This window comes from Delphinus delphis, chromosome 13, assembly GCF_949987515.2.
Source record: "Delphinus delphis chromosome 13, mDelDel1.2, whole genome shotgun sequence".
Lineage (NCBI taxonomy): Eukaryota > Metazoa > Chordata > Mammalia > Artiodactyla > Delphinidae > Delphinus > Delphinus delphis.
Window position 1 is genome coordinate 65,240,834 of NC_082695.1, and position 21,798 is coordinate 65,262,631.

At 40.5% G+C, this 21,798-nt stretch overlaps 2 protein-coding genes and 4 non-coding genes across 9 annotated transcripts; all 6 read right to left on the bottom strand.

The window, feature by feature from the left end:
• Positions 1 to 913: 913 nt before the first annotated feature.
• Positions 914 to 5,208, bottom strand: C13H18orf32 (chromosome 13 C18orf32 homolog). 4 transcript variants are annotated; one of them, XM_060029028.1, is made up of 3 exons: positions 5,070 to 5,208; positions 2,477 to 2,667; positions 914 to 1,873 (listed from the first exon to the last, which is right to left on the bottom strand). In XM_060029028.1, the coding sequence occupies exons 2-3, from the start codon at positions 2,639 to 2,641 to the stop codon at positions 1,808 to 1,810; spliced, it is 231 nt and encodes a 76-aa protein (XP_059885011.1). In that variant the 5' UTR covers positions 2,642 to 2,667; positions 5,070 to 5,208; the 3' UTR covers positions 914 to 1,807. The 4 variants fall into 4 exon arrangements, with proteins under 4 accessions (XP_059885011.1, XP_059885010.1, XP_059885009.1 ...); XM_060029027.1 differs by having other exon boundaries at positions 2,477 to 2,664; positions 5,070 to 5,206; XM_060029026.1 differs by lacking the exon at positions 5,070 to 5,208 and adding an exon at positions 5,009 to 5,031 and having other exon boundaries at positions 2,477 to 2,664.
• A 1,031-nt stretch (positions 5,209 to 6,239) lies between these two features.
• On the bottom strand, positions 6,240 to 10,116 carry RPL17 (ribosomal protein L17). The gene is made up of 7 exons (XM_060029024.1): positions 10,106 to 10,116; positions 9,236 to 9,288; positions 9,105 to 9,145; positions 8,437 to 8,571; positions 8,081 to 8,179; positions 6,963 to 7,154; positions 6,240 to 6,321 (listed from the first exon to the last, which is right to left on the bottom strand). Exons 2-7 carry the CDS (start codon positions 9,273 to 9,275, stop codon positions 6,274 to 6,276), a joined length of 555 nt encoding a protein of 184 aa, XP_059885007.1. The 5' UTR covers positions 9,276 to 9,288; positions 10,106 to 10,116; the 3' UTR covers positions 6,240 to 6,273.
• Positions 6,850 to 6,913, bottom strand: LOC132436718 (small nucleolar RNA SNORD58). The gene has a single exon (XR_009521867.1). It is a non-coding gene; the product is annotated as a small nucleolar RNA SNORD58 (small nucleolar RNA).
• Positions 8,271 to 8,335, bottom strand: LOC132436716 (small nucleolar RNA SNORD58). The gene has a single exon (XR_009521866.1). It is a non-coding gene; the product is annotated as a small nucleolar RNA SNORD58 (small nucleolar RNA).
• LOC132436720 (small nucleolar RNA SNORD58) lies at positions 8,960 to 9,024 on the bottom strand. The gene has a single exon (XR_009521869.1). It is a non-coding gene; the product is annotated as a small nucleolar RNA SNORD58 (small nucleolar RNA).
• On the bottom strand, positions 9,365 to 9,430 carry LOC132436719 (small nucleolar RNA SNORD58). Its single transcript, XR_009521868.1, has one exon. It is a non-coding gene; the product is annotated as a small nucleolar RNA SNORD58 (small nucleolar RNA).
• Positions 10,117 to 21,798: the final 11,682 nt, after the last annotated feature.

Genomic DNA, 21,798 nt, shown 5'->3' on the forward strand with positions numbered 1-21,798 from the left:
TCTCAACCACGGCAGGAAGTCAATAATGTTTAAAGTTGATAGCTCCAAAAACTGCACATACATGTATCACTTAAAATATGAAGATAAATCCTAAACAAAAGCAACAGCTAAATGAGTAAAGCCCTTGGGGACTATGGGAGTAAGGACATTATAGACCTTATTTGATTTTTAAAAAATGATATATTTTAAGAAAGTTGCTAGAAGACTATACAAAAAGCTAATAGTGGTTACATCTGTGGAGCTAGAACAAAGTTATGAGAGTAGAGAAAGAACATTAACTTTTCATTTAACCTGCCCTTGCATTGTTCTACTATGAACATCTGCTATTTTCATAATATAGTTTTTAATACCTTAAAAAACAAACTAATCAACTGGATTTAGTTGCTAATGAGAATTTATCTTATCCCTCAGGTAGGCTGGGGCAGAAAAGATGAAACACATTTATATCAAAGGAAGTCCAAGGTGGATCAATGACTTGACCAGACACAGCTTAACAGAGCCTCAGTTAGGACCCAGGACTTCCCTGGGGACGCAAGGCGGGGAGTCCTTTCTAACTTCTCCTTGCTTCAGTGAAAATAAATATTCTATGAAGATATGTCTCATCGTCTTTGAATATTTATAGATCCTTACACTAAAATGAAGAGGCCTGGGGATGAAAGATCATGTGGAGAGGCCCAGACCAGCAAATAACTGTGCAGTCACGTCACTGTTGCTGAAAACCACGAATTTTGGTGTCTTATTATGGAACAAAATAACTGATACAATCTAAACTTTAAAAAAAAAGAAGAAAAAAAATATCGCTGCCCCCATAACTATCCGGATGCCATCACATTATTACAATCCTGACTTCTGATGTGGTTAAAAAATCTTACTTTTAAGTATTTATATTTTAAAAGAAAAAAGAACAACAAGCTAAACTGAATATTTAATATATTTGTAGGAACAGAAGGAATGCGACAAGAATTAGAATTTTATAATATACATTAGCCATTTACGTAAAAGATGTTCCATTTTTCAGAGAGGTTACCCCATTTCCCTGTCTTTCCTATCTTCCTCAGAGCAATAAACAGTAATTACTACTCTCATAGATAAGCTGCTCCATTGAGTGAGACAGTAATTACATCTTTATGTTTCAAGTCATTATCATCTCCAAAAACTACCTTTCAATTCACTGCACAGTCTCACTGCACTCTTTCACAGTAAAATTTTTTTTTTTTTTTTTTTTTATAATTTTTTTTTTTTTTTGTGGTACGCGGGCCTCTCACCGCCGTGGCCTCCCCCGTTGCGGAGCACAGGCTCCGGACGCGCAGACCCAGCGGCCATGTCTCACGGGTCCAGCCGCTCCGCGGCATGTGGGATCCTCCCGGGCCGGGGCATGAACCTGCGTCCCCTGCATCGGCAGGCGGACTCTCAACCACTGCGCCACCAGGGAAGCCCCCACAGTAAAATTATACTCCTCAAATTTGAAGAGCCTGAATAAAAGCTAGAGGCCCAAGGATTTTTAGGGACTGATTTAGTAACAGTGTCTACTGGCACGAACCTTTTCTTTATTCATATTTTTAAAAATGCAATAAAAGAAATGAAAGCTACTTTAATGAAAAAGGAACTCAGGAATGAGGTCATTAAATATAACTAGCTACATTTGAAATACAAATACCAGGTATTTCCTGATTAGTGTCAGGTAAATATCTAAACTATCTAACCCAAATTCTGGTTTCAGGGAAAAAGATCAGAGACAATTACAAAGAAGGTGCTTCATACTATCAGATCCATTTTGAAAACAATGAGATCCTTTGGGACCATCACATTAGTCTTTCTTTTTATCCGAGATTTCTGTTGGTCCTCTTGTTGGTGATCCATTTATATCTGCACCCTAAAATGAAAAACCACTTTAGATATTATTACAACAAACAGACATACATTTTAAGACATATTCTCTTTAAAAACAGACAATAACTTCAGAATGAAAAAACTACTTCTAGAAATGTGCAGGATGGCTAAATTTGTGCAATTGAACACGAAGTTGTATTTAACAATCACCAACACTAAAGACAACAGAGTTGTCTAAATACTCATTTAAAAAAATAACTCCATTTTGTTAAAAAAAAAAAAACCCTCTATGATCCTACCAATTAAATCTCTTATCAAAGTTATCAGTCAGTGAAACTTGGCTTATTTTAGAATCATTTCTTGTTATTTATTAACTATTTACCATTACTCTTACCACTCAGGAAATACTGGTTATTATCCTGGCCATAAAGCAAGAAGCAAATGTATCAATCAGAGGACTAGTTTAGAACCTTAGTTTAAAGCAAACGTTAATTACAAATAAAAATCCAAAACCCCTATTTTAAAAAAGAAGGGAATTTAGACACATTAATGAAGCTTCTGGTTGGAAGAACTTGCCTTTCCAAAAGCCAAGTATTTCATCCTGCATCCCCATGCCCCCTTATTCAAGGCATTTTAATGTTCTTACCTTACAGTCTATTTTGCCTTTGTTTTTATCACTGGATTCTTGTATAGCTTTCCTAGGCCACACACGACTAACAAAGGGGGAAATCAGAGGGTATATATATGGTTCCAGGAACTTTTTGTAGACCCAGAGCAGAACTGGAATGACAATGCAGGGAATGCACACCATTGTCCCAGGCTTAAGATCCTGAACTGCTGATAAACAAGAAGGAAGAACTAATTAGATCATCATAGAGTAATGACTGAAGGAATTTACCTAGATTAAGATATATGAAAAGACTATTTCTACACTGAAGGAAAAACTTAAATCACACTACAGGTATTAGCTTAAAGCAAGTCTATTAAATAAAAATGCTGCTATCTACAAGGTAAAAGAATAACAGGTGGCAGACCTGAAAATAATAGTGAGGTACCTGCCTCCAAACCTCTCCAATCACTGCTCCACAACCACAGATTTGATGATAAAGGAATGACACCATCATTCGCGGGGTGCTAGGCAGTTAAGCCCTTTACATGTATCAACTCATTTAATCTTCAAAACACCCAGTGAGGTTGGGTACCCTGGCATTTCCATTTACGGATAAAGAAAAGGAGGCACAAAAACATTAAGGAATTTGGTAATTTTGACATACGCCAGTTTAGTGTGAATTAACTCCCAGGGCCTAATCATCTCCAGGGACTGAACAATGCTAAGGGCAAATCTTGTAATACGGAACTCACTAAGATATCACTTTGGAAGACCTCTAGGCTGCATACTGGCTGGCCTTTCCCAGCCAACAACTCTCCCTTGACAGATGTGCTTTTTCTTTTTAATGGCAATAAAGGGGTATTGAGTAATAAAAGTTTTATTTAGTATTATTGGTATAAGTCAATTGTCCATTTCCAAAAATTAACACCTAAATTTCCTTGATAATTAGAAGTCAACTTGGAATTTCTCAAGATCAGCAATTTCTTGAAAAAGAGCCAATACTACTTCCATAACACACAATTAAACCGAAGACCTCTTAAATTTACAAGAATTTTTAATCCCTTAGCAAAGGCTTTAAAAACTAAGAAACTTCAGAACAGTGCATAAGGCTAATAATTCAGCATGTTAAACTTGTTTTCAAAATATTGTAAGCTAAGTAGTATTTAGTGGTAAATGAGTAAGTACTGCTACGCTCAGGCAATTTAAAATGATTCACAACACAAGTGAAGAGTGGTATACATAATCCAATCTGAATGTGGCTTTGAAATGAATTACAAGAGCTGTAAACAAATAAAAAAGTAAATGTGTATCAGGGAATGACCAACTCTTTTATAAGGGATTCGTAACTGGAGTCTTTAAAACAGTCCCCTAGACAAATTAAAATAATTTTAGAATTTGGCAAAATATTTTGTTCCAAAATTTTAAAGAATCAATCAAAATAAGCCAAACGAGCAAGAGTCTTTTTCAGCATTTTTCAAGAAATCATAATTTTTGGCTACTAGACATTTAGAATCTGATCTGAAAAGACTTCTTACTGGTTTAGGTACCATAGCATGATAATCAAACAGGATGGCTGGCAGCTGCCTGGATTTGAGCCCTGCTTTCACCATTTTCTAGATAGCGTTCCTGGGCAAATTATTTAACCAGACGGTGCCTTAATTCTCCCATGCGTAAAAAGAGGACAATAATAGTACCGATCTCACAGGGATGTAGTGTGGATGAGATACATTAATAGGAATACAAAGCTCAGAACAGTGTCTGCATATATTAAGTACTACGTAAATGTTGCTACCATAAGTGTGTCCAAAGTCCACACTGCAGGTAACAAGTAACTAGAACTGGCTAAAACCAGAATTCCTAATTCTGGTTTCCTAGCTCAGTGCTCTTGCATTTTCTCTCCCCCAAACACGATCATCATGTTATTCCCCTTTCTACCAAACTTTCAAACGCAACTAAAACCCTTCAAAACAACTGGCAATGCTACCGAGCACTAAGCTAATACGATGACAGGCAATCCCTCCATCATAAAGATTCAGGTTTTTACCTACTTGAAATTGTGCTTTAAATGAATTCTCAAGAACAATTAGTACTAATTATTTTGTTATAATTATGGCTTAGAGGTCTAGAAGGTGACTATGATAAATTGATAAAATCATGATTTTATTTACTCTCTCCAAGCCAATTCTCGAATATACAACACAGCGAGAAAGATGGATTGAAACGTGGAGGAGAGGAATTTCTTGCATTCGACTTAGTCCAATACAATGGAACAGAAAAAGGCGGAGGCTCTATGAGAACAAGAGCAGCTGTGGCGGGGGTACGCCACTTCCTCTAAGTGACCGGTCGGCGGATCACTTCACTGGAGACAAAAGAGACCGGGAGAGGCTAAGTCAAAGGCAAGGACTGAAAGACAGGGGAGAGTACGAGCGAATGGTGGCGACGACGATAAAAAAGTGATACCGACAAGGCAGGCCAGAGAGCGGATCCTGAAGCAAAGAGAGGCGGACGGAGGCAGGAAGGGGTGGAGACCGACGCAGGGGGAGGCACAGGGCAGGGGCGCTGGTGTACCTTGAGGGCAGGAGAACCCCGAAGCCCCGGCCGCTGCCCGGACCCACCCAGCCCCGCTCACCCGCGGCCACCAAGCCCCAGTGACGGTGTCCAGGCTTCCGGAGGGAGGCTCGCGGGGTGACGTGCCGCAGCCAACCCTAAGGGCGCGGCAAGAGGGACCGACAAAGGAGCGCCTGCGTCAGCCTGATGACGCACCCGACGTAACGGTGACGCCCTGCGGGGACGGCGGCAGCTTCCGGCGCAGCCCCGGCAATCAGCTTAGAGCTTGCGGGCGAGGCGGAAGCGCTGTTGCTCCCCAGTTGCCCGGTCACTGGAACAAGATCTACGACGCGAACCCAGGAGAGGATAAGCGCCTGTACCGGTGACTCACCACCAACAGGGAAGCTTGCGGTGATGGCTAGGATGTTTTCGAACGCAGTCGAGGCTAAGCTACTCACCCTGCTACAAGGGTCTTAAATTCAAGAGCAGGGAAAATTAACATCGTCACCTTTGAGCGGGTATTTTTACAAGAAATGGGCATACAACTTTCCTCCCATTAGGACAGCTATAATCGGCGAAATCTAAGCGATGAAGAAATTCGAACCACTGCTGGTCGCACTGTAAACGGAACTGCTTTAGGAGTCCTGCAGTTCCTCCAGTGTTCATTAAAATTACCTTATGACCCTGGAATTCCACTCTTGGTATACACCCAAGTGAAAGGAAAATATGCCCACACAGGAACTTTTATAGTTCACAGCAACACTAACAGCTAAAAGAAAAAAAGCCCCAAATGATATGATGAACCATAGGTACATGCTACAACCCTGAAAAAATCATGCTAAGTCAAGCAAATCAAAGCCAGTGAGGAAGGTCACACTGTGATTTCATTTATATGAATTGTCCAGAATAGGCAAATCTACAGTCAGAAATAGGCAAGTAGTCACCCAGCACTGGATTGGGGGGAGGTGACAGCCAACCACTACCAAGGTTCCTCTTTGGGATAATGAAAAACTCTAAAACTCACTGTGCTGACGGATGCATAAATGAGTATACTAAATGCTACTGAAGACTGTACAGTGTGTTAAACCTCAATAAAGTGGGTGGAAAAGAGATTCAGAAATTTCCCCATGTTCTAATTCCATTTTACGCAAAGCACCAAAAGATGCAAAACAGCATGTTTTATGAAAACATTTGATCCATTTTGTGATGACACTTGAAACAGATTTACTAATTAAGACAACCAACACTCTGCTTTTACTTTCATTTGCATTTATTTTTTGCAGCATTTATTCCCGGGCCATAAGTTTTTGTTTCTTCAATTTCTTCTGGGATATCTGGAGAAAAGAAAAATGCACTATTAAGATTCCAGAAGATTGTATCTCAATGAAAGAGTAATTGGAAATTTCAACATAAAGGGAAAAACATGAGTCCTTTGGCGTAGAGAAGTGGTATGGGGAGAAGGGCAGCCAGGAGGACATCACAGTAGTAAGCAGGAGATAATCAAGACGGCAGCCAGGGTGCCCAGCTGGTTAGAACTAAGTGGCAGCAAGGATGGAGGATAACATTTAATGATAAAATCAATAGAAGACAAATCCATTAGGTGGATCACACCATTAGGTGTGAAGAATCACTCCCAGGTTTCAGGCTTAAACATACTGAAAACAAGCTTATTGGGGGGTAGGGAGGAGAGCCCAGTTTTGGACATGTTGCATTTGAACTGGCTATGGACATCTAGGTGGGGACATAAGCAGATAATCACATGGTTTTAACATACTGAACAATACAAAGTTACTATTCACTGTTAATCAAGAAACTAATGAGACCCATGAAAGCCAAAATAAAATGGTTAGAAGAGGTTGCTGGTTGCTCAGAATAGTCTTCTTTCATGGTTATTCCAAAGGTGTCCTAAGTTAGTCATCACAGCAACCACAAATCTAACACACCAAATAAACAGAGCAGAGACTAAGTAATTGACCTTTTTCTTCTGGGCAACCTCCTCTTCTGGTTTAGGAACAATCTGTTCTTTTTCAGTAAGGATCATCTCAATGTGGCACGGAGAGCTCATGTATGGGTTGATCCGACCATGAGCTCTGTAAGTCCTGCGCCGCATCTTGGGGGCTTTGTTCACCTGGATGTGCTCAATGACCAGAGAATCTACATCTAAGCCCTGGAACAAAATCAGGTAACATCTTTATCTTAATACCACAAACTGCATCATTCAAGTCCCTGCCTGAAAAAAAATAATTTGAAAGGCAATCCTTAGGACTTTAAATAGCATATTTGTTCAAGCAGTTTTTTTTAACCTTTATTCTAAGTGTCCTTCCTTAAATCTAACTACCAAAACTCCGTGCTAAATGCACCAAGTTTGTAAGTGGCATTCATAAAGGAGTGGAGTTACAGGATCCGGTAGCGTCTATGTCTATTTCTAAGCCTTGATGATAAACAGGATTTTGACAGCAAGGCTGAGCAGCTAGAAGGGCTACAGCTGAACAGACCCACATTAATTCCAGTTCTGACCCAATTTTCAAAATGCAAAAGGGTAATGGATAATTCCTCAAATGGATAAACCTGTTTTGTTGACACAGGTTTTGTTCAGTTAAACATAGTTGTTTTAACTTCTAACTGAAATTTAATGCCTCTCAACTATGAATGTAGGCAACAAACCACATTAATCATTACTACGGCAATCACAGTTCCTTTGGAATAGTACATATTTTATTATATTTTAAAATATCCTGTGAAGGGATTCACAAACCATAGTGTAAAAAAGGTCCATGGCACAAGAAAGTTTACAAACCCTTGGTAAAATACTCAAGGGAAAAAAAGCGTTTCTTTTGCATGTACTGGGATTATAGGGGGGGAAATTCTATAGACTTAAGCTTGAAGTAACTGCAGACCATGCTCCTGAAATGCTTTACAGACAAAAATTTTGGTCTGTTGGAAACTGGAGGTAGAGATTTAAGAGAATTCTTTTAATGGAGAATTTAGCTACTTGAGAAAGCAAGACAATCAAGGAAATAAATCTGGACAACAGCAACTTTAACTGAATAACAATCCAAGTTACATGTATAAAGATATTTATGGTTTGGGTACCTTAAGTTCAGCATTACTCTCTGCATTTTTGAGCATGTGCAGTAAAAATTCAGCACTCTTTTTGGGCCACCGACCCTGCGTCCAGCCCCACTGTTTGGCCTAAAAAACAAACAAAACCAGAGAGCCCATTTGTCACTTCCCCCAATTTAAATCAATGTTACAAGATGAGTTTATTTTAACCAACACCAAGGTTGCTCAGAAAATGGTTTTTTTCATGGTTAATCCAAAGGTGTCCTAAGATTGTCATCACAGCAACCAGAAAGAGCCTGATTAAAGGCAGATCATGGCCATTCTTACTCCCTCCAATCACCTTCTCTAACAGTTTGTCTTTTTAAATGACAACTATGAATTCTCACCTGGGCACACCTACCAACTCCACCATTGTAGCGACGGAATGGCACACACTGCTTCTTTAAAGTGACATCCTTCAGATACTTAGTGGCTTTTCGGATATGCATACCCTTAATGGCCTGGGCTGTTTCACGAGTGTTCTAAGTATAAATAATATAAGCTGTGAGTTAACCATGTATTTTTTTAAAAATCACAAATTTTAAACATTAAATTCTAACATTTTCAACACGTCAACATTTATCAACAGCCAAAACCTTTCCATGTATTAGGACGTGAGCTGATACAATGAAGAATAAAAATCTGTGATTATGAGCCGAGGGAGGTTTGGTTTGAAGGTGGAAACAAGTGAACCCTAAGCATGTTTACTCACTTTAATACGTTCTCCATCATCTTATGAACTACAATTACGTGTCCCATATCTTGATATGCACACTAGGTTCTCAAGCAGTTCTCTGGTAGTTTTACCCAATTCCACAAATCCTAAATCAAAGTACTCATTATATACTGATGATCACGGACCAAAAGGTGGCTGCTCAAAATCGATTGATTTTCACGGTGAATCCAAAGGTGTCCTAAGAAATGCATCACCGCAGCTACCTTTTTAGAATGGTTAAAAAATACTCACTAGAACTCGTGAAGCAACTCTTTTAGAGCATAACTATGATTCACATACCTTAAAGTGAACACGAAGATTTGAACCTCTCGACTTGCATGCTAAAAAATACCAAAAAGAAAAGTTTTGGTTAATTCTGGGCATCTTGTTGCCTCTTACGCCAAAATAAAAAATGTTTCGTGTTCACTTACATTTTGTGGGATTTTCTGGGTCAAGTGAATAGCGAACCATTTTTAGAGGTCACCTGGAAACGAGCAAGTATAATTCTGTCAACATATTTACAGTAACTTACACGGTTTATGTACTAAACGCTGCCCGCAGCTGCTCAGAGAGTAGTTGTTTTCATGATTAATCCAAAGGTGTCCTAAGAAATGCCATCATCGCAGCCATCCTTCTATCCACTGTTTCTTCCCGTGTGGAACTACCAGTGACTACAGCAGTGCTGACACTAGACTAGTGACAAGGACATCATTCCTTTTACCCTCTGGAAGAAAACACAGCCTGTTTCAATCCAAGCCTGGATCCTTCAGACGAGTTAACTCGACCCCCTACAACCCTCTACAGGCTCCCCCTACAGAAACCTCCTTTACTCACGCGACTTCACACGTAATCCAGTCTTTTTTCCACACTTTCAATTACCCGCTTTAAGCGCCGCTGAACTCGAAACATTTAACGTTCAGCCACTGAATAAAAGCCTCGACCCTACTTGACTTTATCCCCCCCCCCCAAATTTCTCTCGATGCGGCCACAAATGCGCTGCGTTAGCAGCCCCCACTCAGCGCGAAGACACTGGGTCTCCGGAGTCGGGAACCACCACAGCCTGCCTGTACGCCCGGCCAACCCCCTTCGCAACCATCGCGCCCCGCTGAGGCCTGAGAGCACCGGGGCGCCAAGCGGGGTACTCCGACACGTCTCCCCGCACAGAACGCCGCTCCCAGAGAGAAATCAGTAGCCGCGAGAGTCCTCCTCCCGAGAGTCTCGAAATTGGCCCCGCCAAGGCCAGGATGCCAGCGATAACCAGAGGATTCCCCACTCGGAAGACTCGCCAAAGAAACACTTACCTCAGGCCGCTGACCGGAAAAGGAAGAGCGGTGGTTCTCGGGAGAATTCATGAGAACTCGACATCTCGCGAGATTCCCAGCCAAAGGAACGAGATTAGGAGAGGTGGGGGAGGGCGGAGGAGAAAGGGAGTGTGGAATATGTTTGACAAGATCTGAAAACGAATTACCCCTTTAGGGACCGTCTCAAAATTCTTCTTTTTTGCTTCCAGAAATAAAGTTATGGATTCTAAATATCAATCAATTAAAAACAGGTTTGTTCAGAAACAGACTCAGAGACTTAGAGAACGAACTTATGGTTACCAGGGAGAAAGGTGCGGGGTGGGGGGGAAGGATAGTTAGGGAGTTTGGGATTCACATGTACACACTGCTCTATTTAAAATGGATAACCACGACTTCCCTGGTGGCATAGTGATTAAGACTCCACGCTCCCAATGCCGGGGGCCCGGGTTCGAACCCTGGTTGGGGAGCTGGATCCCACATGCTTGCCCCAACTAAGAAGTCCACATGCTGCAGTGAAGATCCCGCATGCCGCAACTAAGACCCAGCTCAACCAAAATAAAATAAATATTGAAAAAAAAAAAGGGATAACCAACAAGGACCTACTTACTGTATAGCACAGGGGGCTCTGCTCAATATTATGTAGCAACCTAAATGGGAAAATAACTTGAAAAAGAATAGATACATGTATATATATAACTGAATCACTTTTCTATACACCTGAAACTAACACAATATTGTTAATCAGCTATATTCCAATATAAAATAAAAAGTTTTAAAGAAAAGGTTTGTAGTTCTAGGACAAGACCACCTATTATTAGGTATAGACAAGACATTTATTTGTCAACATTTGTTAGGTTTGGTTATGTGATTATATGAAAATGATTTGTAAAGGGACAATTAGGAAGATGCAAAGGATGGGATGTAATTATGCTAATCAGAAAATTCTCAGTTTAAGACCATCACCCAATCAATTGTAAAGCAACCCTTGTGAAGGATGTAATATCAGAAGGGTCTTGTTCAAGAATGGGGTCTGGTTTCCCCACTGCAACTTGTAGATCTTCATATGGGAAAGGATATCTGTTCCTTGAAAACAAAAATGCCAAGGGACATTTTCTTCCTCGCCAAGGTCATCTGTCTGGTTATTCCTTTACAGTCACTGGTGGTGTGACTGCTGTTAGATTTAGGTCTTCCTTTTATGGCCTCTGTGATTTTCCTAGAAAACTTAAATGAACTCTTTAAATTGTATTTGATATACATATATTTCCTTCAATCTGTTTTTAATTCTTTATTTTAATTTTATTATATGTATTGTGCAGAAATTTTAATTATTAAAACAATAGTGTACTGCAACAGGGGTAATCCTTAGCAATCAATTGATTTGTTCATTCATCCCTTCAGTGAATATTCATCAAACACTTATGTGCCTGCCGCTGTGCTAGATGCTATGCTCTAAGAGGTACTAGGAGAGTCTCAGCCATCGAGGAACCCACAGTCTTAGAATGAGGGTAAGGACAGAGAGATAGGGAACTAGGAGGTGAACAGCCAATTAGAATACAGTGTGAACTTGCTAAAGTAGGGTGAGCACTTGGAGTAGGAAAGCCTCCCCTGAGCAGATGACATGGCGGCTGCACCATGAATGACCAGGAGGAGCTAGCTGGCCATGGCAATACAGAAAGAGAAAAATAACTATTATTACCAGCAAGAAAATTCTGCTATGGGAACGGCAATTGTTTGGATTCTTTTTGGGTGTGGGTGGGGCGAGGTAAGGTGGAGTGGCAAACCTGATCTGGAAGGAACCTATTTGTCTGCCAAGGAGTTTGAAGTTTACCTTAAGGTCAATGAGGGAATTTTCAAAGTGTTTAGACCCTTGGGGGAATGGGTGAGGTGACTTGATCAGATTCACTTTTGAAAAAATCACTCCACAGGGAGACATTTGGGATGCCTCAGGGGCAAGACCAGAGGCTGGCAAAAGATGGTGGTGGCTTGAACTGATCAGGTTCAGTTTAATATTTTTACAAAGAGAATAGAGAGTGGTGGATGAATTCAAGAGATTTTGGTAAAACTCACGTGATTTCCTGATTGTAAGCTGTAAAAGTTGGTACTTTTGTACCTTGCCTGGAATCAACTTCTTCCAAACTCCTGTGAATGTTCTCAATGGCAACTAGAATGGTGAATCCTTTACAGAAGGTTTTCAGTTGGCTTTGCCCAGATCATCAGAGGAATCACTATCTATGGCAGCTATAGCCTTACGAAATGTATTTCTCAAATGATGAGACTTCAAAGTCAAAATTACCCCTTGATCCACGGACTGCAGAATGGATGTTGTGTTAGCAGCCATGAAAACAACATCAATTTTCTTGTACATTTTCATCAGAGCTCTTGGGTGACCAGGTACATTGCCAATGAGCAGTAATATTTCAAAAGAAATCTTTTTTTCTGAGCAGTATGTCTCAACAGTGGGCTTAAAATACTCAGTAAACCATGTTGTAAACAGATGTGCTGTCATCCAGGCTTTGTTGTTCCATTTATAGAGCACAGGCTGAGTAGATTTAGCATAATTCCTAAGGGTCCTAGGATTTTCAGAATGACAAATGAACATTGGCTTAACTTCATATCACCAGCTCCATTAGCCCCTAACAAGTGTCATTCTGTCCTTTGAAGCTTTGAAGCCAGGCATTGACTTCTCCTCTCTAGCTATGATATTCCAAGATGACATCTACTTCCAACAGAAGCCTGTTTCATCTACCCTGAAAGTCTGTTGTTTAGTATAGCCACATTCATTTGTTATCTTAGCTAGATGCTCTGGATAACTTTTCTTCTGCTTCCTCACCTCTCTCAGCCTTCACAGAATTGAAGAGAGTTAGAGCTTTGTTCTGGATTAAGTTTTGACTTAATGTGATATTGTGGCTGGTTTGATCTTCTGTCAACTATCCAGAGCACTGAAACTTTCTCCATACCAGCAATAAGGCTGTTTCACTTTCTTATTATTGTGTGCTTACTGAGTAGCACTTCTAATTTCCTTCAAGAACCTGCGCCGCAACTCCCCTCCACCCCATAACTCGGCCAACTGCTTGAGGCAAGAAGCTTAGCTTTTGAATTGTCTTGGTTTTTCGGCATACTTTCCTCACAAAGCTTCATCATTTCTAGCTTTTGATTTAAAGTGAGGAATGTGTGACTCTTCCTTTCACTTGAATACTTAGAGGACTTTGCTATTTTTTTTAATTAAATTTTTTTTTTTTTTTTAATTTTTGGCTGTGCCTTGCAGCTTGTGGGATCTTAGTTCCCCAATGAGGAATTGAACCTGTGCCCTTGGCAGTGAAAGCGTGGCATCCTAACCACTGGACCATCAGGGAATTCCCTGGAGGCCTTTGTTGAGTTATTAGTTGGCCTCATCTCAATATTGTTGTGTCTCAGGGAATAGAGAGGTCCGAGAAGAGGGAGAGAGGTGGGAGAATGGCTGGGCAGTGGAGCCGTCAGAGCCCACACATTTATTGATTAATTTTGCTGTCTTATATGGGCGTAGCTCATGGCACCCCAAAATAATTACAATAGTAACATTGAAGAGTGCAGATCACCGTAACACATATAATAATCATGAAAAAGTTGGAATTATTGCCAGAATTACCAAAATGAGACACAAAGTGAGCAAATGCTATTGGAAAAATGGTGCTCAGGCCTGCTCCAGGCACGGTTGCCGCAAACCTTCAATTTGTAAAAACCTTAAAATCTGGGAAGGGCAATAAAGTGAAGCGCAATAAAACTGGTATGTCTGTATAACAAAGGAAAACTAGCTTTATGAATGACACCTCCCAGAGGTATTGTGTATTGGATTGAATGGAGGAACATGAATAGCTAAAGGAAGTATTTCATTCATAAGCAGGTGGGGCGGTGTTTCTGAGGAGCAGTAGGGTTTGGAGATGGGCCAGAAGAGGATCCTTCCTGCCAACCTCAGAGGACACCACAGTCTGGAGCAGAATAATGCCATTTGAGTAGTGGCAGGATACCCCTAATCCTCTCAGAGAACAGGAGGTTGGCAGGGGCCACTTCAGCGGGGCTGGTCAGGGTGCATGGGTCCTGACTTGGTACTTGGAATCTGTTTTAATTGTCACAGAAAAACACTGAAGGGCTTTCAGCAGGGAAGGGACGTGATAAGATTTATGCTTTAAATAAACGACTCTGAGAGCTCTGTGGAGAGTAGAGTGTGAAGGGCAATGGTGAGATCACAGAGAGGGAGGCAGAGGTTCTCGCAAGAGCTTATGACAGCTTAGACTAGGCTGGCCACAGTGGAGATGGTGAAGAGGAATCAGATTCAGGGGATCTTTTGGAAGCTGAGTCAATGGAATTTGCTAATGGATTGGATGTGGCAAGTGAGGGAAAGCTAGTCATCAAGGACGGCTCCCAGATTTTGGCCTGAGCTGCAGGAGGTACAAAATGCTGTGCCTGGCGGAGGAGCAAGGAATAATAAAGTATTCTATTTGGTCCGATTAAAAGCTTAAAGAAGTTTTAATTTATAAAATTTCAAAACACACAAAGGTAGAGGGAGAGCAATAGAGCAAGCCTGCAGGTACTCACATTAAACTTCAATGGCTGGGCTTCCCTGGTGGCACAGTGGTTGAGGGTCCGCCTGCCGATGCAGGGGACATGGGTTCGTGCCCCGGTCCAGGAGGATCCCACATGCCGCGGAGCAGCTGGGCCCGTGAGCCGTGGCCCCTGAGCCTGTGTGTCCGGAGCCTGTGCTCCGCAATGGGAGAGGCCACAACAGTGAGAGGCCTGTGTACTGCAAAAAAAAAAAAAACTTCAATGGTAATCAATATTTTGTCTTTCTTGTTTTATGTATTTCTTCCTCCCTACCCAACTTTCACCACTTCCTCTCCCTTTTCTTACAGTATTTAAATCCCAAATATATTCTTTCATTTGTATGTACATCAGTATGTATCTCTAGTGGTTAAGAATCTCCTTCCCCTCCCCTGCCCCTTCTCTCCCCCTTCCCTCCCCCTTCCCTCCCCCTTCCCCCTTCCTCTCTCCTCTTCCCCTTCTCCTCCTTCTCCTTCTTCTTCATCTTCTTCCTCTTCTTATAACCATTATACCATTATCATACCTAAAACAACAACAATGATTTCTTAATACACCTCATACCCTACTTTGTGATCAACTTCCTCTGTCTCAGAAAGGCTTTTACAGTTCGTTCAAATCAGGATCCAGACAAGATCCAAATATTATGGTTGTGAGATATATCTCCCAAATCACTTTTTTTTTTTTTTTTTTTTTTTTTTTTTTTTTTTTTTGCGGTACGCGGGCCTCTCATTGCTGTGGCCTCTCCCGTTGTGGAGCACAGGCTCCAGACGCGCAGGCTCAGCGGCCATGGCTCACGGGCCCAGCCGCTCCGCGGCATGTGGGATCCTCCCAGACCGGGGCACGAACCCACGTCCCCTGCATCGGCAGGCGGACTCTCAAACACTGCGCCACCAGGGAAGCCCCCAAATCACTTTTAATCTATAACTATTTCTCTTTTTCATATTCTCTTTGTAATCCCCCCACTCTCCACCCCATTCCACTTACTTGTTGCAAAGACTAGATCACTTGCCTTATAGAATTTCCCACACTTTAGATTTTGGCTAATTACATCCTCATGGTATCATTGAACATTTTCCTCTGTCTTTCAATTTTCCTGGAATTATACCTTGAAGCTTGATCAGATTCCGTTCCATTTGGGGGGCAAGAAAACTTCATAAGTGGTACTATGTATTTATCATTACATCACATCAGGATAGACAAAATGTCATGATTGTCTCATTTTTACCCGTATTAAGATGGGTAAGTGAGTTCAGGAGATGTCAGTCTGATCCCTTCATTAGAAAATCCCACATCAGCATTTTAAATTAATTAATTAATTAATTTTTGGCTGCCTTGGGTCTTCGTTGCTGCACGCAGGCTTTCTCTAGTTGTAGCGAGCAGGCGCTACTCTTCCTTGCGGTGCGCGGACTTCTTATTGTGGTGGTTTCGGCGGTTTCTCTTGTGGAGCACCGGCTCTAGGCGCGCGGGCTTCAGTAGTTGTGGCTCGCGGGCTCTAGAGCTCTAGAGCGCAGGCTCAGTAGGTGTGGCGCGTGGGCTCAATTGCTCCGCGGCATGTGGGATCTTCCTGGACCAGGGCTCGAACCTGTGTCCCCTGCATTGGCAGGCGGATTCTTAACCACTGTGCCGCCAGGGAAGTCTCTGGGAGGTCCCCCACATCAGCTCTTTATCTAATGGCTTTAGCAGCTCTTGAAATTCATTGCCTAGATGCATTATTTAATCAGATGTTAAAAAGTGGTGATTTTTCCCCCTAATTAGCTTTCTTTTTTCGGCTGTGCCTCGCGGCTTGAGAGATCTTAGTAGTTCCCTGACAGGGAATGAACCCTGATGTGGGCAGTGAAAGTGTGGAGTCCTAACCACTGGACTGCCAGGGAATCCCCATTAGCATTTTTTAATTGGACTTGTGTAAAAAAGAATTTTCCCTGTTTCCACTATTTGAAATATATTTCACACAGGATAGGCAGGATAAAACTTAATTTTCTCCTTTATTTATTGACTTTTAGAAAATTGAGCTCGTTCCCAAAGCAACTACCAGAAACAGCTGATTTAGATTTTTACAAATCAGCTTTATTGAGGTATACTTTATATACAATAAAATTCCCCCAATTTTAAGCATACAATTTAAGTTTTGACAGATATACGTGGTCATATAACTACCACCACAATCATGATCTAGAACACTTCCATCACCCCTCAAAATTCCCTTATGTCTCTGTTTAAAAAAAAGGTAGTAGGCCCAAAATGGAGTCACTCGTGCTAAGTGACTCCCAGGTCAGCACACCAAAGTTTAGTCTGTAACCTAATTGTAGTTTCAGATTCTTTCAGGAGTGGAATATAAAATTCCAGTTTGGAATTTCCTGATTAACGCTAGTGAGGTAATCTACAAGATAGACCCCTGCCCTTCCCCCAATAGCAGGTGATCTTGCCTGAAATAATCCTTTCTTTTGTTTTTTACTTCCTTGTCCCACCCTCTCTGCCTTGAAAAACCTTCCACTTTGTACAGCTCCTCAGAGCACCTTTCTACTTGCTAGTTGGGATGCTGACAACTAATTAAATGATTTATTAAATGAATCACTTAATAAAGCCAATGAACTCTTCAAATTTACTCGGTTAGGCTTTGTTTTTTAACATTTCTTTGGAACCAATCTCCTTCTCCCACCCATGGAACCTAACGACTACTGCTCTACTTTCTGTCGCTGTAGTTTTGCCTTTTCCAGAATGCCATGTGAATCCTACAGTATGTAGTATTTTATGTCTGGCTTCTTTCATTTAGCACGATGCTTTTGAGATTCATTTAGATTATTGCATGTATCAGTAAGTCATTCCTTTATTGTTGAATAGAATTCCATCGTACAGCTATCTCACAATTTGTTTACCAGTTCAGCAGTAGATGGACATTTCTGTTGTTTCATGTTTTTGGCTCTGATGAATGAACCTGTTGCAAACTTTTGAGTACAGGTTTTTGTATGGACATATGTTTTCACTTGTCTTGGATAGTTACCTAGGAGTGGAATTGCCTGGTTACATGTTAAATTTATCTTTTTTTTTTTTTTTTTGCGGTACGCGGGCCTCTCACTGCTGTGGCCTCTCCCGTTGCGGAGCACAGGCTCCGGACGCGCAGGCTCAGCGGCCATGGGTCACGGGCCTAGCTGCTCCGCGGCATGTGGGATCTTCCCGGACCGGGGCACGAACCCGTATCCCCTGCCTCGGCAGGCAGACTCTCAACCACTGCGCCACCAGGGAAGCCCTATAAAGCAGGTTCTTATTAGTTATCCATTTTATACATATTAGTGTATACATGTCAATCCCAATCTCCCAATTCATCCCCTCCCCCCTGACACTTTCCCCCTTGGTGTCCATATGTTTGTTCTCTACATCTGTGTCTCCATTTCTGCCCTGCAAACTGGTTCAACTGTACCATTTTTCTAGGTTCCACATATATACGTTAATATATGACATTTGTTTTTCTCTTTCTGACTTACTTCACTCTGTATGACACTCTCTAGATCCATCCATGTCTCTACAAATGACCCAATGTCGTTCCTTTATATGGCTAAGATTCCATGGTATATATGTACCACATCTTTATCCATTTGTCTGTCGATGGGCATTTAGGTTGCTTCCATGTCCTGGCTATTGTAAATAGGCTGCAATGAATAATGAGGTGCATGTGTCTTTTTGAATTATGGTTTTCTTTGGGTATATGCCCAGTAGTGGGATTGCTGGGTCATATGGTAAATCTATTTTTAGTTTTTTAAGGAACCTCCATACTGTTCTCCATAGTGGCTGTATCCATTTACATTCCCACCAACAGTGCAAGAGGGTTCCCTTTTCTCCACACCCTCTCCAACATTTGTTGTTTGTAGATTTTCTGATGATGCCCATTCTGACTGGTGTGAGGTGATACCTCATTGCAGTTTTGATTTGCATTTCTTTAATAATTAGTGATGTTGAGCAACTTGTCATGTGCCTCTTGGCCATCTGTATGTCTTCTTTGGAGAAATGTATATTTAGGTCTTCTGCTCAGTTTTTGATTGGGTTTTTTTTTTTTAATATTGAGCTGCATGAGCTACCTGTATATTTTGGAGATTAATCCTTTGTCCGTTGCTTCATCTGCAAATATTTTCTCCCATTCTGGGGTTTGTCTTTTTGTCTTGTTTGTAGTTTCCTTTGCTTTGCAAAAGCTTTTAAGTTTCATTAGGTTCCATTTGTTTATTTTTGGTTTTATTTCCATTACTCTAGGAGGTGAGTCAAAAAAGATCTTGCTGTGATTTATGTCAGAGTGTCCTTCCTATGTTCTCCTCTAAAGTTTTAGTGTCTGGTCTTACATTTAGGTCTCAAATCCATTTTGAGTTTATTTTTGTGTATGGTGTTAGGGAGTCTTCTAATTTCATCCTTTTACATGTAGCTGTCCAGTTTCCCAGCACCACTTATTGAAGAGACTGTCTTTTCTCCATTGTGTATTCTTGCCTCCTTTGTCATAGATTAGTTGACCATAGGTGTGTGAGTTTACCCCTGGGCTTTCTATCCTGTTCCATTGATCTATATTTCTGTTTTTGTGCCAGCACCATATTTTACTGTAGCTTTGTATTATAGTCTGAGGTCAGGGAGTCTGATTCCCCCAGCTCCGTTTTTTTCCCTGAAGACTGCTTTGGCTATTTGGGGTCTTTTGTGTCTCCATACAAATTTTAAGATTTTTTTGTTCTAGTTCTGTAAAAAATGCCTCTGGTAATTTGATAGGGATTGCATTGAATCTGTAGATTGCTTTGGGTAGTACAGACATTTTCACAATATTGATCCTACCAATCCAAGAACATGGTATATCTCTCCATCTGTTTGTATCATCTTTGATTTCTTTCATCAGTGTCTTATAGTTTTCTGAGTACAGGTCTTTTACCTCCTTAGGTAGGTTTATTCCTAGATATTTTATTCTTTTTGTTGCAATGGTAAATGGGACTGTTTCCTTAATTTCTCTTTCTGATTTTTGTTGTTAGTGTATAGGAATGCAAGAGATTTCTGTGCATTAATTTTGTATCCTGCAACCTTACCAAATTCATTGATTAGCTCTAGTAGTTTTCTGGTGGCATCTTTAGGATTTTCTATGTATAGTATCATGTCATCAGCAAACAGTGACAGTTTTACTTCTTCTTTTCCAATTTGTATTCCTTTTATTTCTTTTTCTTCTCTGCTGTGGCTAGGACTTCCTAAACTATGTTGAATAATAATGGTGAGAGTGGACTTCATGTCTTGTTCCCGATCTTAGAGGAAATGCTTTCAGTTTTCCACCATTGAGAATGATGTTGGCTGTGGGTTTGTCATATATGGCCTTTATTATGTTGAGGTAGGTTCCCTCTATGCTTGCTTTCTGGAGGATTTTTTTCATAAATTGGTGTTGAATTTTGTCAAAAGCTTTTTCTGCATCTATTGAGACGATCATATGGTTTTTATTCTTCAGTTTGTTAATGTGGTGTATCACATTGATTGATTTGCGTATATTGAAGAATCCTTACATCCCTCCAATAAATCCCACTTGATCATGGTGTATGATCCTTTTAATGTGCTGTTGGATTCTGTTTGCTAGTATTCTGTTGAGGATTTTTGCATCTATATTCATCAGTGATATTAGTCTGTAATTTTCTTTTCTTGTAGTACCTTTGTCTGGTTTTGGTATTAGGGTGATGGTGACCTCATAGAATGAGTTTGAGAGTGTTCCTTCCTCTGCAATTTTTTGGAAGAGTTTGAGAAGGATGAGTGTTAGCTCTTCTCTAAATGTTTGAAAGAATTCACCTGTGAAGCCATCTGGTCCTGGACTTCTGTTTCTTGGTAGATTTTTAATCACAGTTTCAATTTCATTATTTGTGATTGGTCTGTTCATATTTTCTATTTCTTCCTGGTTCAGTCTTGGAAGTTATACCTTTCTAAGAATTTGTCCATTTTTCCAGGTTGTCCATTTTATTGGCACAGAGCTGCTTGCAGTAGTCTCTTATGATGTTTTGTATTTCTGTGGTGTCTGTTGTAACTTCTTCTTTTTCAAATCTAATTTTATTGATTTGAGTCCTCTCCCTCTTTTTCTTGATGAGTCTGGTTAAAGGTTTATCAATTTTTTTTATCTTCTCAAAGAACCAGCTTTTAGTTTTATTGATCTTTGCTATTGTTTTCTTTATTTCTACTTCATTTATTTCTGCTCTCATCTTTATGATTTCTTTCCTTCTACTAACTTTGGGTTTTGTTTGTTCTTCTTTCTCTCGTTCCTTTAGGTGTAATGTTAGGTTGTTTATTTGAGATGTTTCTTGTTTCTTGAGGTAGGCTTGCATTGCTATAAACTTCCCTGTCAGAACTGCTTTTGTTGCAACCCATAGGTTTTGGATCGTCGTGTTTTCATTGTAATTTGTCTCTAGATATTTTTTGATTTCCTCTTTGATTTCTTCAGTGATCTCTTGGTTATTTAGTAATGTATTGTTTAGCCTCCAGGTGTTTGTGTTTTTTACATTTTTTTCCCCTGTAATTGATTTCTAATTTCATAGCGTTGTGGTTGGAAAAGATGCTTGATATGATTTTAATTTTCTTAAATTCACTGACACTTGGTTTGTGACTCAGTATGTGATCTATCCTGGAGAATGTTCCATGTGCACTTGAGAAGAAAGTGTAATCTGCTGCTTTTGGTTGGAATGTCCTATAAATATCAATTAAATCTATCTGGTCTTTTGTGTCATTTAAAGCTTCTGTTTCCTTATTAATTTTCTGTGTGGGTGATCTGTCCATTGGTGTAAGTGAGGTGTTAAAGTCCCCCACTATTATTGTGTTATTGTCGATTTCCTCTTTTATAGCTGGTAGCAGTTCCCTTATGTATTGAGGTGCTCGTATGTTGGGTGCATATATATTTATAATTATTATATCTTCTTCTTGGATTGATCCCTTGATCATTATGTAGTGTCCTTCCTTGTCTCTTATAATATTCTTTATTTTAAAGTCTATCTCGTCTGATATGAGAATTGCCACTCCAGCTTTCTTTTGATTTCCATTTGCATGGAATATCTTTCTCCATCCCCTCACACTCAGTCTGTATGTGTACCTAGGTCTGAAGTGGGTTTCTTGTAGACAGCATATATATGAGTCTTGTT